Raw genomic sequence first — 16484 nt, forward strand, 5'->3', positions numbered from 1 at the left:
TATAGCAACTCGTATTTTGCGATGTATTTCGTCCGGAGGTCATTGGCGATTTGCCTTGAGTATTTGCCCGGAATTCTCGGGGTTGATTTGACGTCGAGGAAAAATAGCCCCTCGATGAGTGAGATGTATTGGGTGGCGCCGTGGCATTTCGCCTTTACCAGGGGACGTTACCCGCATCGGTGGCAGTAGTCGACGGCGACCTATCATGTTTGGGTTATAATAATAATAACAAGTCAGCCCAGGCCGTAATATTAGTTCCACATCGGTGTATTCGGGTGGGCAAACCAATACACCCTTAGTAGACACAGATAGGCAAATTAATACAAAAGCTGTTGAGGCTACGTGATTTTTTATCGTTTGATATAAAAATTTCCATCCTAAGTTAAAGAGTGCATGCCGCCCACCATCGGGAGACCGGGTGGGCAAACTAATATAAAAGCTGTTGAGCCCATGGTATTTCCTATTGTTTGATATATAATTTACCATCCTATGTTAAAGAGTGTCCACCGCCCACCCTCAGGATACCTGGGTGGGCAAACCAATACAAAAGCTGTTCAGGCCATGTGATTAAATTGGTATTTTCTTAGAGCCGTAAATATACGTAAAATAACGCGGAAAAAGGAACTACAATTGCGACAACTTAACTAGCCAAATCCCCCCGTGTCGCTAAAAACGACTACAAGTTCCCAGTTTGATTTAACGTATCTTGATTAAGATGAATCATGTTAAGTCGGTTGGTTTTTAGTAGTCAGGAAATTACAATATTTTTAAGTTGGTTTTTTAGATGTTTCCCTAGTAGGATTTAAGTTGCTTTTAAGTAGTTAAATGTAAATGTTGATTCTGGTTTAGTTGGAAATAAGTTGATTAATAAAGAGGATTTAAGTTATTTTTAAGTAGGCATTTGTCCCAAATACAAACTGAATGCACAGGTCCACCCAGAGGCGAGGAAGGAAGAAACCGGTTAAGACTATTAGAAACCGGCCGTGGTGCCCCATGGGACAACCCCTTTACCAAATCAGTTAAAACATGACAAAAAACTGCCACAGAACCACCATTTTAGACACAGAGGGCTCCCCTCCGAACTTCACCCTGTTGGATAATCCACACAGATAATAAGATAATTCTAACCCATCCAGCGGTCCATGTCAACAGGATTAGTAGGTAAGGATGGAGCACAAGCCCCCCAGGATCAGGCAAAGCTCCTGGAGCCTAGAGATCAAATTCAATAAATCCCTGTCCGCCTCCTTCAACACAGGATTGACCCCAAGACGCTGTCTTCGGAGTTCTAAATAGATAAGACTCCTTTCGGATGGCCTGGTAGTCAGTATAGCCACCAGAACTAGGCGCCCCAGGATTTCAAATAAAGTTTTTGTGAAAGCAGTTGTAAGTTGCAATTGAATGTTAGCAGTGTGGCCGTGATTACATTTAATCCTTTGCATTATCTTTTTTCTCCCATTGCTTGCTAACTCTACACCATTGTCTCTTCTTACTGCAAATCTAACAGGCAATGTCGAAGGAGTATCCTAAAAGTCGTTTGCTGACTTAGGCCTAAGGTGGTGCCTAGCTTATTATTATTTTTATAATTAACTTAATTTTGTAACCAGTGTCATGATTTAATAAATTAGAAATGGTGGTTTTGAATTAATATATTGTAAACAGTTTTTCCACTAGAATTGACAAATTAAAATGCTATCAGTACCCAAATTCAGAGCTGAAATTTTTACTTAAAACTTGACTATATTAGGTAGTACAGTCTTCAAGACCAAATGCTCAAGTGAAAGAATAAACTTTTCATTTAAAGTGATTTAATGCACTTAAACCAAAAAATAACACTACATTCCAGCATATCAAAATTTATTTTAAAACTTTTTTATACTGACATGTTTTAGGCTGAAATTAGTTTAAGCATTAAGTTTGTTTAACATTTATACTGAAATTATTTATTGCACCATTTGTTCTTCCAGTGCTTGAGACATCCAATTGGGAGCATGTTGTGATATCTTTTCAATAATATTATTGACTTGAAAGCACAGACATTGAATTTGTTTATCCCATGAAGGAAGAATTTCCCTTGCTAAAAATATAAAGGACATACAGTTATTATTATTCAAGTATTACGTGTCAGAGCAAATTTTCTAAATATTTTGATGACACTTAAAGGTTACCACAGATTTTTCAGATCTGTTTTTTTTTCTGAGATTTTCCGGGACATATTTTAAGCTAAAAATTGTGAATTTTGGGCTGTAATTTAGTAAACCTTCCATTTGCAACCAAAATGAAATTCCCTGACTTTTCTAGTTATTGTGGCCACCCTGCACTGGGATAACCTATTTAAAGTGAATGCCTGCTAGCTGGGTGGGTGGCACAATCAGGTCTGACAAGAGATAGGATTTATTTTTAATCAGAGCATGGGCCTGCTCAGGGCTTAATTTTAAAGCAAAAAAATGCATATAAAATTGCGGTTTTGCTACAATTAACTTTGGAATTTAAAAATTACTTTCAAAATGAACAATAGAGTCAATCTGATCAATATATCCATTCATTCTTCCCTCTGTTATCATTTGTGAAGCAATTTTTTCTGCCTAGTAAAAGAAAAAGGTTTAATTTTTTTTAATAAATACTGGTAATAATCAATCCTAACATCCTCAAAACAATTTTTTTTCGTATACACTAATTATTATAAAACATATATCGCCTTGCTGTTGTGTGACTGTCATAGATGTTTATGACACTTATTTGCCTGAGAATAGCCAGTTATAACTTGGTTTAGAAAGAGTTGTCATTGGCTATTCTTTAGCAATTAAAAACCCTTCCTACTCATGCACAAGGTTTAATTTCCAGTTTGCAGTAGCAACAATACTGTGTGACAGAGCATAAAGTTTATAATCTGTGCTGTGAACGATAGTCAGTTCTATATTTATGGGTGTATATGAAAAAACTAATCATCATAAGCACACGGTCAAAATACATTTCCGATACTTATACAATATGGTTATAAATTGCACTTCAATATTTCATAGTTTTAAAAATATTTTTCTATGGCGAAGTTCTTGTAATTTGCAATCTTGGATTAATTAAACACAGGGATGTCCCAAAGCAAAAACGAGGAATTGATTGCTATGAAAGCTCTATTGGTGAAATCGCGATAAGTGGATCAAGGGGAGATTTAGGGGGAGAGAGAGTTAAACGTAGGCATGGTGATTCTCCATAATAGCAATTGAAATTATAAATGTTTAGCGTTCATGCATACATTTGAATTGCTAAAAAAAAATAAGCAATATAAGAAACCGAGTCAATGGTAAGAACTTATTTACAAAAATTTTAGTCTGAGTATATTAAGATTTTACCAAATTATTTAGGTGAAAAGAACGGAGTGTAACTAAACCTTGGCTCAAAATGTGTCTCCAACTCACTACTAGTTTGACACATTTTGTGCATGCACAATGGGGACTTCCGTTCTCTTACCAAAAAATAAGTTGGATTTCAGTTTGTATACACATTATTAGTTGATATTGAGTTGGTATTAAGTAGGCTCAAGTTGTCAGCATATTTCAAGTTACTATTAAAGGGGTAATAAGTTGTTATTCAGTTGGTAGGAAAATACTGTTTTTGCTAAGTTTATAATTAGTTGGTTTTTAGTAGTCAGGAAATTACAATATTTTTAAGTTGGCTTTTAGATGTTTCCCTAGTAGGATTTAAGTTGCTTTTAAGTAGTTAAATGTAAATGTTGATTCTGGTTTAGTTGGAAATAAGTTGATTAATAAAGAGGATTTAAGTAATTTTTAAGTAGGCATTTGTCCCAAATACAAACTGAAAACAAAGTTGATATACAAGTTGTCCTAAGTGGTTTTTAGCCAACTTATTTTTTGGTAAGGGATTTATTTGTCAATTTCATCTTGATAGCGGGTTTATACCATCGTTTCTGCTACATAATGGAGTTTTAAGCTTTAGCGGCATATCCCTGTGTCTAATTAATCCAAGTGGTAATAGAGGTTAAGCAGGATGCTCTAGAAATTTGAACGACAATGTTGAGATTATCTAGACGTTCTCCTGATAGTATTTATTAAAATATTTTGGAAAAGCAATAATTATTTTACCATAAGGTTATGCAAAAACTTACAGAAGAAAATCCATGTGTAAATGAAGAAAAATGTACTAAAGCCAAGGTACTTGAGCTTAATAGGCTTAACATGACATACACTGACCATTATTAATAAATTGAAATAAAAGCTTACTTTTGCTGGTGGTATTTCAAGAAGAGCGCCTAACTCTTCAAAAGTAATGTTGTTATATAACTTGCTTGCAGACAACAGATTGTGTTCAATTACCGCTCTGTCCAAAATAGTTGAACCTTAAATTATAAGTATAGTAATGTAAGTGAAGTATTTAGTGACAAAAATGGTTACAGATATAGCACAAATCTATAAAATCAGAAATACATGAACTGAAATTATTAACAACCTAGGGGCATTCCATGTTAAATCAACACTCATTTGCCTGACCATCTTTGATTTTTTTGGAATTTCGCATAAAGATAGTGTCTGGACGCGAAGAAAAATGCTAAGTTTTATTTAATTATCTTAAAAGGTTTCCAATCTATTTAAAATTAAAAAAATATGTCAAAAATCGCACAACTTGTATATTGTCTAATCATAATAGCAGCTGTTCTAATTAAGTTAGAGAGTTGAGTGGTGGAATTTTACTCGGCTATGTGTATAAGCCTCTTCCCCAGGGTCTTCATCTGTTTCATCAATAATCCCCCAAAGGCTAAAATCTAACAATGCCATTTTTATGTTGAACTTCCAGTTCACATAATTTTCATCATGTAACTTATTTAATGAAAAAGATGTTCCTATAGTTATATTCTGTGTATCCATCTTTTGTAATTGTTGTAACTAATCTTTCTTCAATCTAGTTCTATTGTCTGGTTCTATTATACACTCAGCTAAGCCTAGGTCCCTACACTAATTGCGAATTCAAACTATACATTCTAATTACTTTCTCTAAATGATTTACCCACGCTCTGCTACCAATTGTGGGGGATTAATGGCAATTAGTAAATAATCTAGACATCTTGAAATTAAATATAATTAAGTTTAATGAAGACCAAAAGTTAGCATATCAAAATACACATCTCTGTCTAAAAGAACATGACACAACAAACAAAGTTTTAGTTTAAGTTTGCAGACTAAATTCGTCTGCTATATTGTCTGTTATGTTTAGCAGATGACATTAGTCTGCTAGTGTCTGCATTGACTTTGCAGACGACATTTATAATAACCTATGCAAGTACAGCGAAGTCCTTACAATAATTGAAAAGCTATTTTTCCTAGAAATGTGAAATGCCCTCAAGGTCATTCAAGAACAGTAGCGCTTAGACTCTGTTCCAATTAATGAGAAAATTGTGCGCCATCGCATTTTATGCCCAAGTGGCTCTGAACCGATGTAAATTGGTCAATAGGAAGCTTAGAAAATTAACACCAGAATTTGTAAAACATTTTTTTTATAATATACTGTATATTGTTGCCAAGGGCACATATAGCTGAGTAAAATGACACCCCTCACAACTCTAGCTTAATTAGAACAGCTGGTACAATGATTAGACAATATACAAGAATTTCCATAAGAATCCAAGATGGTCAGGCAAATGAGTGTTTTTATTTCACATGTTATTTGCTCCCCCAACTTGTTTAATTTCATCTCCTTGGAATTCAGTGCTTTCTATTCCAACTGTGAGTGGAAGTGCATAACCTGCATAAAAATATTACACCTGATAATTATGAAGCACTCTTAAAACCTCTCCCTATGGCTCAAACAAGGGAAAATAAAACCCTATTTTTCAGAAACAGGTAAGTCAATGAGTCTTTAAACTTCATCTACGTAGATTAAGAACCAACTACTGCAGACCAGAAAGTACTTTGAATTGCATTGATTTAATAAATACTTTAGAAAATAACTATCACATTTCAAATTATATTGCTTTTGTTTATAATTGACAATTTTGTGCACCAATTCAATAATTTTTTAAATTTCCCTTACCAAAAAATAAGTTGGATTTTAGTTTGTATTTAGTTGGTATACACATTTTAGTTGATATTAACTTGGTTTTAAGTAGGCTCAAGGTGTCAGCATATTTCAATAAACTAGTTAAAGGGGTAATAAGTTGGTGGGAAAATACTTTTTTCTTTAAGTTGGTAATTAGTAGGTTTTTAGTTAATATATAGTTGGTATTTGTCTCAAATACCAACTTAAAACCAACTTTAAGTAGTTCCTAGACAACTTAATTTTTGGTAAGGTTTGGTTTATAACAAGATTAAAGACACATTTTAAAATTGAAAAAAAAAAAAACGTTCCATGGCTATAAAATTGAAAATAAAATCTACCATTGCTAAGAGTAATTTCACTAAATATTAGCTGCGTTTCCAGATGTTTTATAATGGACTACTTTTCCGTAAATTATTTTTAACTAAATTATGAATTATTAAGATTACCATCAGATGTTGAGGCTTTTTGATGAGGTTGAAGCAAAGCGGAGAAATCTTCAAGCTCAGTTCTTCTAATTATTCTATCTAAATACCTATTAAATAGACTTTCAGAATATAACAATAAAATTACTGGTATGATAAAATCAATTTACATTTTCTCTAAAATACCGTATGTTGGTAGCTGTTGGCATCGCTCGTCTTTGAAAAGAGTTGCTAACATTCGTGATCTTTGCTGACCTGTGAAAATTTTCACATAATTAAGTTAAAGAACTTTATCAAAACATTTGAAACAGGATTCCTAATGAAATAATGAAAATGAACTATTTTCAGTGCAAAGAACTTGTTTTATATGAACATTGATCTCACCTGCTGATGCTAAAATTGTACAAATCAAAGCATTTTTAAGAGCAGTCATCCTTTCATCTTCATGGATAATGCTACGATATGATAACTCATTATAACGCTGCGCAGCTTCAATGAATTTTCTTCTGTAGTCTAAAACTCTTGCGTAACATACCTAAATCAAAATAACAGTTAAAAGCTTGAGCCATATAAGAGGTTACATAATATTCCTTAGGCAAATGAAATTATTCAAGCTGTCCTGTTAATATTTATTTAAAAACAAAATAGCTTGGAATTATAAAACTGACTTTGTAGTAAACTTGAAGCTGTTCATTTTTGGATTCAGCTTGCAACAGTGATGCTCTATTGATAAATGCTTCTGCTTGAACTGGATCATCATTTTCCAAATACAGCCGGGCGATTTTTAAATATGTCTCAAGTTTGTAATCAACCGAATATTGTCTAAAAATGAAAATAACTTTTAAAAATTCAAAAGCTCAACAAACTATGAAAAGAATATGATTGGTCAAAAGATTTTTCTGACAAAAAAGTTTGAAAACCAGATTAATCAAGCTTAGAGGGATTCTTTTTAGAACACTACCTTTGAAGCAATTAAAGATAGTTTAAACTGAACCCTAATCGACCTTAAGAACTGTAAATGCATGAAACAAACCAGTATAGTAAATGATTATTACCACAAGTAATTAGCACCGAAAATTTCTAGTGTTGATGATTTTGCACATTTTATGAACAAATATATGTTATACAAAACAATTATCCATGTACAAATCTGGTTTAAAACATGCCAAGAGAAATAAAATACTTAGTCATTACAGAAGCGTAATTTTTAGTCTTATAAAGCTTACGAAATTCGAAACTCTGACAAATTTCAACGATCAAAATAATGAGTATTAATATTTGTTTAGAAATAGCTGGTACATAAAAAATTTTTACTTTTGTCCAGTTTCCAGAGGAATACCAACAAGAACATTAGCAGCTTCTCGCCATGCATGTTCCTTCTCATAAATATCACCTAAATGTTGTCTAATACTTGCTACCTAAAACAATTTAATTTCAAAAGAATACTTAATGTAACTCGAAATTTAAGTTATATGTCTACATATTTTAAGTTACAATAATACTAGGAAACTATATATGTATACACTTACAACATTAGATTGTCTTAAGAACACTATGGTACCACAAGGATGCCCATAGAAATAGACATTCTGCTTGCGACGTGATTAGCTAGATTTGGTAACTAGTTAAGCCTTGTCTCCAATAAAAGTTCATTTACCTTAGTTGTTCTTTACTAAACCATCTAAATTCACAATATTACCAGAAGTATATAAAAGAAACAGGAAGTCCCTTACCAAAAAATAAGTTGAATTTCAGTTTGTATACACATTATTAGTTGATATTGAGTTGGTATTAAGTAGGCTCAAGTTGTCAGCATATTTCAAGTTACTATTAAAGGAATAATAAGTTGTTATTCAGTTGGTAGGAAAATACTGCTTTTGCTAAGTTTATAATTAGTTGGTTTTTAGTAGTCAGGAAATTACATAATATTTTTAAGTTGATTTTTATATGTTTCCCTAGTAGGATTTAAGTTGCTTTTAAGTAGTTAAATGTAAATGTTGATTCTGGTTTAGTTGGAAATAAGTTGATTAATAAAGAGGATTTAAGTAATTTTTAAGTAGGCATTTGTCCCAAATACAAACTGAAAACCAAGTTGAAATACAAGTTGTCCTAAGTGGTTTTTAGCCAACTTATTTTTTGGTAAGGGGTGTACTACTTAGAATTTTTGTGCGCCATGTAATTTCGTTTGCCTTACCCCTTTTGCGCGGATGGAAATAGTTCGGTAACGCGGCTACAACAATCACATGACTTTTTAGGCCAGATTTGGCTCACGGCCAAATCATACCACCAACGGCCGGGGGTGGCGCTATAGTGTAACTGTTATAAATAGTAAGGCATCAGCCTGTTGAAGGGTTGTTGTTAGAAGGAGGCTGAGGTGAACGGTTTCACGAATCTAGGGTAGTGCCGATAATTTAAAAGTACCTAACAGAAGACCACCTTGATCGGACAACACGCAGACCAGTAATTGTTGGTGAGAAATATTAAAAGGGTTTTGTTTGATTTAAAATAATTTTGTTAAATTATTTGCCTAAGTTAAAATAGTCCCTTACAACTTCATCGGTGAATTTACTAGGTACATAAGAAAAGTAGTGGCGATGGGCCAAAAAAAAATTCCTCGGACGAAAGGCGATTGGTCGATGGATGGGTTTTTTTTAGCAGACCCCGGAATATAGAAAAGGCATAGTAGGCCTTGGAGATATGTTAGAACTTGGAAAAAGATATGTAACGGTTATTTTTTCTTATTTATATGGTCAAGATATTTAAATAATAGTAAGATTTGTTTGTATATTACTAGGGAAATATGGTTGACCAACCCAAATTAGGCCCAACATTTCCTGTAGACTTACGTTAGTAAATTATGATGATGAATTTTTTACAACTGATGTCGATGATCTTCATCGTTTATTAATAAATAAGTTAGATTAGTTTTTTGGAAGTAACAGAAGTTGTGCTGGATTGTTTTTACGTAGCATTTTAAATCATCGAGTCTTAATGGCAGAATTAATTATGACGTAATTTTCATAATAACTAACAACTAGTTTCAACCGGTTATAAACTACCACGGTACCACCAAGTCTTAGAGATTAGTTCAAATTAAATAGCGGGTTAAATTCAATTCAAAATAAAACACCGTGACAATAAAAACCTTTAAAATATAAATCGTGATTAAAATTAAGTAACACAACTTTTAAAATTATTACAAATTTTTTAAAAACTAGGTAATGGCATTATACGTGTTTACTGACCTCGTAACACTACTTTTTCTAACCTCTATTCTCATGGGTGACCTCTATTTTTACCGTCGTCTGCTTCCAAAATTTCATGGAATGCACGGGGAAGGCTAATAATTAAGCTAAGTAGTACACTTCTTGTTTCATTTATATACTTCTGATATTACATGGAACTAGACCAGTTTCCAAAAGAACTTGACAATTTATTCAAGATCTTTAGTGTGATAATTAATTGAGGTTTCTTAAATTCATTTTTACGTAATTCAATTTTCTGAGTGATTATCCTTCATAATCTTTCCGTAGCTTGGTTTCTTAAAAACCGCAGCCAGCCAATGAGTTTGAAAAAATGCCTTATATCTTACATTTGAATGTAATTTAGTTTAACCCATTTCTGGGGGCATTTTTGCAGCATGGTGGCAATGGATCCTTAGACTTTCTAAGTTTATACATGTATAGTTTCCTAATAATACCTGGCATAATAAAGGAGTACTATAAATATGCTTAGAAACAAATTGGGTTTTTTAGCACCATAATTTCCATGCTACTCCTATGACCAAGGCCAAACCCCACGGAAATTTGCAACCTAAAACCATTTAAATAGTATATTATTGTTATTATTAGGGGTTGGGTGGTTAGGTCAAGCCCAGCCTAGCACTTTGATCAGAGGTCCATTATGCTGACCCAGTTTATAGAGAAGCCAGTGTCGGAAACAAAGAGCAAGATCTGCTTCACAGAGATATTGGAAAAATCTCTTGTTTCTAACCTGTGCATACCAAGATGCTCAAACCGTTAGGACTCCCATTGATGCCAATCAGATGCAGATGCCTATTTAGCTGGCTATGACCTGAGAATAGGCCCGTAACCAATCTGATACTGCTCTTAGAGGGCAAGCAACTCAGTATTATAGAAACTGCAACTGAAAATCAGTAATATTTCATACATGTCTCAAATTATGACTATAAAGGTGAAAATATTTCAAATATCATGGTAAAATGTAACAGACAAATAAGAAAAATAGCTTTACTCAAGGCACCACTTAAGGCCCAAGTCAAAGTTCTATAGTTTTGGGGATTTTTCAAAATTTCAGCAGTCCTATATTAAAAATATTAATTATGCTACTAAATCCCCATTATGAAAAGCCTAATTTCCATTTGTCAATATTATTTTAGGCTGATTTAATTTATTACGGCTTTGTTTTGGTAGTATGACAGACTGCAAGACCATAAAAAGAGTCTTAATTAGATTTTCTTCATCTGATTTTAGATTTATAAAAATTGGTCTTGTGAAGCATTATTCATTTGTGCGAGTAAGTGGGTGGGTTTACAGACAAATACACAGGTTCTATGATGTGAGAGTGGGTGGGTTAACTAAGAATATCCCTCCTACATAAAATATAACAAGAAGTACCTGTTCTTCGAAAGAGACCACTCTTGGTTGAACTTTATCAAGAGTAAAATGAGAAATATTTTTTGATACATCATCATCAAGTTTTGAAAGATATGTTCCAACATCAGTGAGTAGTTGTCTTGATATGACCAAGCTGACATTTTCACTTACAACTAAAAAAGGAAGGAATAAGTTAACCCCACAGTGGCAGCTAGGAGCAACAAACACAAGGAGAACGCAGCTAGCTTTTAAACACACTAACGAAGGGTTGTGTACGAATTTAATTGGACGAGCGTCACAAGCCTTTATGCTAAACGTTTTACTGGCAGGGGGGGGAACACAATTTCCAAATTTTCCCCTTCCGACGGCAGCAGGCGCTAAAGCGTCTAGCCAATGAAAAATGTACACAAGAAAATCCACGACTTTTGACGGGTTGCGTTCTCCTTGTGTGGGGTGTTGTGTTTGTTGCTCCTAGGTGGCAGTTACTAAGTACAAATTGAGTAGTTTTGATAATGATCTTACTAAAAAATCATTTCAATCAAAGGTTAAAAATTTACTCAAAATCAGTTCGATCTACAAGCTGAGTACTCTTAGTTGGATAAAATTCTTTCAATTATTATTCAAATCTAAATTGCCTTTTTCTTTTAATAAATGTGATAGGATGGTTTTTCATAAATTTATCTATTTAAGTTCCACCCTTAATATTTTTTTTTTCTTAAAGACAATGTCACTTACAAACATTTTAGAGAGCACAATTCAATTCAATTCATTTTCAATACAATTTTATTTTAACAATTTTGTTTTCCATAAATTGAAATGGTAAAAATAGTGTTTGGTCAGGGTCTGTAAGCAATGCCAAAATTAAATATATCAATTTAAAAAACCACCAAGTTACTTGTGATACATATAAACAAGTACATCAGTATTTCATTCATGTCAAGACAATTCATTGGCAGCAATCGGTTTTATAGACCAAAGTCTTCCAAAAATATTTTTTTTAAACTGAAATGTACTTATGAATCATATTAAAAGTTTTATCGCTTTATCATCATTTTCATGAAAGATTATCTGTGTTTGGGTACCCTTGGCAATGTCACATGCCACTTCCTGACTTCTTATGACACAACTAGTTTGGTAATTAACTTAACGTTACTGAAAATTAGTTACTAAGAATGGTTTTGAAGAGTAAAAAATAAATTTGGTTTTTAAATATGGAACGCTCAAATCACTTTTCATATTCTCACTAATCTACGAAATCATCATAAAAAGTGGTCTTTAAACAAAATGAAACACTAAGGCAATACACTCAAATTAAGTTTTAACACAAAAATTTAGGACAATATACAATGTGGTTCCTTTTGAAGCAACTATGATCATCATAAATGGCCCATTTTGTGTGTAGTTTCATTTTCAAAAGTGAGAAAAAATTTAGAACAAGATCTCATTAAAGTTAATAGTTTTAGTATTAAATTTGGGAACCCATGAACTTACTTGCTTCAACAAAAGCTTTCATTCCTTCAATAAGTTCTTCACCAGTAAGTTTTAAAATTGCATCAAGAACCAAGCGATATCTAAAAATACATTTAAATTACAATATTTAGAACAGATGCAGTTACTTTAAAATTACAGTAGACCCAGCCGCACTGGTTACTTTTTATGCACGTCTTTATTGACACATATTGGACACCCATAATTAATTGATGCTATTTATATTTATTATATTTACGAACTACAATACATAGAATTTCGTAGATGCCCAAGATTAAGAAAAATTAAAATGCTAAGTTAGTTTATATACTTCATTAATTTAAATGAGTCTATTTAACCTATGGTGGTACAGAAAGTGCTTCAATATGAATGTATTTTATTCGCAACTAAAATAAATAACTTTATTTCATTGAATTATTATATAGCCTTCTGAAAAGATGTCAAATATTATACAAACCATGTTTACTCTTATTAATGTTATGGCTAAGAAGGATCAGATATTAAATGGAATATAACCTGCAAAGCAATCTTTATGGAAGACCCCTTCAATTTATCAAATTACCCTGTACAGTGGCGCCAAACATTTCTAAAGGCAAAGGCAAGAGCGGCCAGAGCTGCAAACGTTGGCGTTCCACACTAAATACCTGAGGATATATTCCCTTTAACACCCTGCTATTGTAAAATCAAACCCCAATTGACAAACAAATAAATAAAATTGAAATAAAAAAAAATATCTCCTGCTTTAAGTCGGTTTAGGATTTTGAATGGGAGGGTTGCAGCATATTTTTAAAGAGTGAGGATGTGTTGTTGAGTTGAGTGCAATTTGAAAGGATTACTACCAAAGAAAATTAACTTTCTTCAGAATACTATTGGTGATAACAAACAGAGGTGAAAAAGATCTTTTAATTTGTCATTAATAGCCTTGAACCTGATTTTATGTAATTATTATTTATTTTTAACTTCGTTAGTGCTATCCTTATCTTTTTTGGATAATAGAGCATAGATAAATATCAAAGCTGTGTGTTGGGAACCAATTTAGGTTACAGTATTAAATTCCACAACTTCACCCTTTGCTTAATCTTGTTATTTGAAATCGAGAGTTTGCCTCAAAATTTCTTCGGATTTAATTTAGCAAACTAATAACTTTTGTGAAATAATTATTTTAGGAGCTGAGTTGTTCAAGAAAATTTTTATACCTAGTGGAGTATTGGAGATATTGCGAGCTGGTAATTTTTTGTTGAGCCAGTTATGAGAACTATATGAATAGGACTATGAGAAAGAGAGCTTTATATACACATGTATGAGAAATACACCACAGTGTATGCATGGTGCACAGGTGTACTGATAGGGGGCATGGATTAACATCATTAATCCACCCATTAAACTAATGAGGTTGCTAGAAACTGATGACACGCACTATTAATTTGTATAGCCCCGGACTGTAAATGAATACATACTGGGGTAACTGATGACAAACAAAATTCTGTCAAATGTAAAATAGCATGACTGATAATACTAATAATAATAATCTGCTAGGCTAATACCAAAGGCACCATCTTAGGCTTAAGTCATCTTGTAACTTTTTAATGCCTTTAAACAGGTGACCGGGTTACAATATGTAGGAGGGTGGTGGCAAGCCCTTCACTACACGCGAGCCAACAGCTCCCTACACTATTACCATTAACCTCTACAAGTGAAGTGAGTCTTTATATGTCACGATAGATGGCGCCTTACATTGAAGTGGGCGCCCGGCTACATAGAATATGCACTCCTTATGTGTATTGTTAATAAACGTTAGTTATCCCTTGAAACTCGTTGTTATTACATGGTGTCAGAAGTACACATGAATTAAGTGACTGTGAATGGAATTCTATTATTCAATTCTAATGTCAGTGGGAGAGGTACTCCATCATGTGTCCACATCTCTCTGTTTGCTACATTTCTTAATCTTTTAAACGAGTTAAAAAAAATTGATTATCAAATAAGTACTTTAAAGAATCTCAGTTTCAGGGGTTCCAGTATCTAGTTTAGAAAACTACTAAAACAATTACCTATCTGCTTGATCTTTTGGAGTGCCTCCCAAATTATTTAAAGATAGAAGCTGCTGTTTTATTGATGTTGCCATACTCAAATTTCAAAAAAGATTAGATAAAATTTAATTAAAATATTAAAACATCATTCTCGTTCCCAGACCTCTTGATTTTAAGTTGACAACTGTTGGTAGTCCGTACTCGGCACGATGTAGCTGATCGTCGCAACAAAGATAATTTGGTAGCAGACAGTTTAACTAATGTTTAAGCAGACGAAACTAAGCTTTTTTAGCCTTTATTACAGTCTTGGAAATAAGGAATTTTTTTAAACTAGTCCTTAGGATTAGTGACCCCTATTGTCTACAAAAATAAACTGGTCCTTAGGACCAGTGACCCTTACCATGATTTTTTTTCTATTGGTCCCATTGTATATTATTTTTTATGGAATGTGAAATGTGGATAGGTCTAGACTCTAGAAACCATATAAATGTTTATAATTCAAGAAGGCGCGAATAGTGAATCGCGCCGCGTGGTGTTTTACTTCATTATTCATTGTAACTTAATACCACTACTAAAGGTTGCTGGTAACTTCGTAAGCCCTTCATCTCTAGTGTTACATTTATTGTGTTAGAAAGAAAAAAAGTCAGAGTACAAATTTAAAGAAAGCTTGAATTTTTAAACTGGTCCCGCCTCAATGCCTATAAAAAAAGTGAATTATTAAACTAGTCCTACGGACCAGTGACGCCCAGTATTTTAATTAAAAAAACTGGTCCAAGCAATTAATAAACTGGTTTTGGACCAGTGCACGTGTGTTATTTCCATAGACATAATAAAGAAATAGACACCTTACGCGGAGTTTGATTTGCCAAAAATATACGGGAGCGATAACTAGCAGACAACCGGTATTTGTTCCGTATTCCTGTGGTACCACGTTTAAGCGCCGCCTGTCGATTAGGCGAGAAAATACAAAATCACCACGTGACACGTCACACATGTTCGTGTTTGTAATCTTTTAGGTACTCTGACGTGATTCGCGAATTTTTTGGCTGTGAGAATTTAAAATAAGGTAAATTTTTATTATAATTTTTAAATAAGTCAATTAATTCTTTCAAAACCCAAATAAAAAGCAGCAGATGATCTTATAATTAAAAACAAAAAATTCTATTTGCGAAATTATATTTTGTCAAAGGCTTAAGTAACTATCCGGTTTGTTGTGGAACTTGTGGTTATGGCTTGTTATGGGAATATTCTGAGATTCTAAATTGTAAACAAAAGTAAATGGAATTTTGATGAAAAGGATGATTCTACCTTGGATTAATAATGATTCTACTAAAGGTATGTAGCTATTGTCCTTGAAATAAAATTAGCTTTGACAATTTAAGTCTGATGGCTTGACCCTTCATTTCTAGATTTTTGTCCTTCGCTAATTTGTGGAGTGTGAGCTTGCAATATAAATTAATAACTTTCTTAATGATGATGTTCGATTCCAACTTCAGGATCAAACATGTTCGTGGTGATCTGGTAAGATGTCCATGCCAACAATATTTCGTAATACAGCAAGTTCTAATTCTAATCCAATTTTCGATCGAAAACTAGATTTCGAACTTCGAGATCTCGACAAATGGTATTCGATAAAGATTTCGAATAAGCATAAATCAATGCAAATTGTCGAAATCGATCTCGACATGGTATAGGGTATCGAAATCGAATTCCCGTTCGAATGTTTACAAAATAGCCCCCCAGGGGTTGTTGATTCATTAGTGGTCTTTTCCACTTTCTTTAACGGTTTTAGCTGTAAGTACAAAGCAAGATGTGGTTTTCAGATTCATATTTTTCGAAAGGTAAATACAGCATTTCTTTGTTATTTTACGAGATGATAGATT

General features: G+C 33.1%; 1 protein-coding gene across 1 annotated transcript; it reads right to left on the minus strand.

Moving 5' to 3' along the window:
* Window positions 1–1838: 1838 nt before the first annotated feature.
* CSN4 (COP9 signalosome subunit 4) lies at window positions 1839–14860 on the minus strand. The gene is made up of 11 exons (XM_090180371.1): window positions 14623–14860; window positions 12575–12654; window positions 11105–11256; window positions 7782–7885; window positions 7136–7289; window positions 6852–7002; window positions 6638–6722; window positions 6492–6577; window positions 4236–4351; window positions 2498–2582; window positions 1839–2074 (listed from the first exon to the last, which is right to left on the minus strand). The coding sequence occupies exons 1-11, from the start codon at window positions 14694–14696 to the stop codon at window positions 1941–1943; spliced, it is 1221 nt and encodes a 406-aa protein (XP_090036497.1). The 5' UTR covers window positions 14697–14860; the 3' UTR covers window positions 1839–1940.
* Window positions 14861–16484: the final 1624 nt, after the last annotated feature.

This window comes from Leiobunum rupestre, chromosome 1 (assembly GCF_980474605.1).
Source record: "Leiobunum rupestre chromosome 1, qqLeiRupe1.1.hap1, whole genome shotgun sequence".
Lineage (NCBI taxonomy): Eukaryota > Metazoa > Arthropoda > Arachnida > Opiliones > Sclerosomatidae > Leiobunum > Leiobunum rupestre.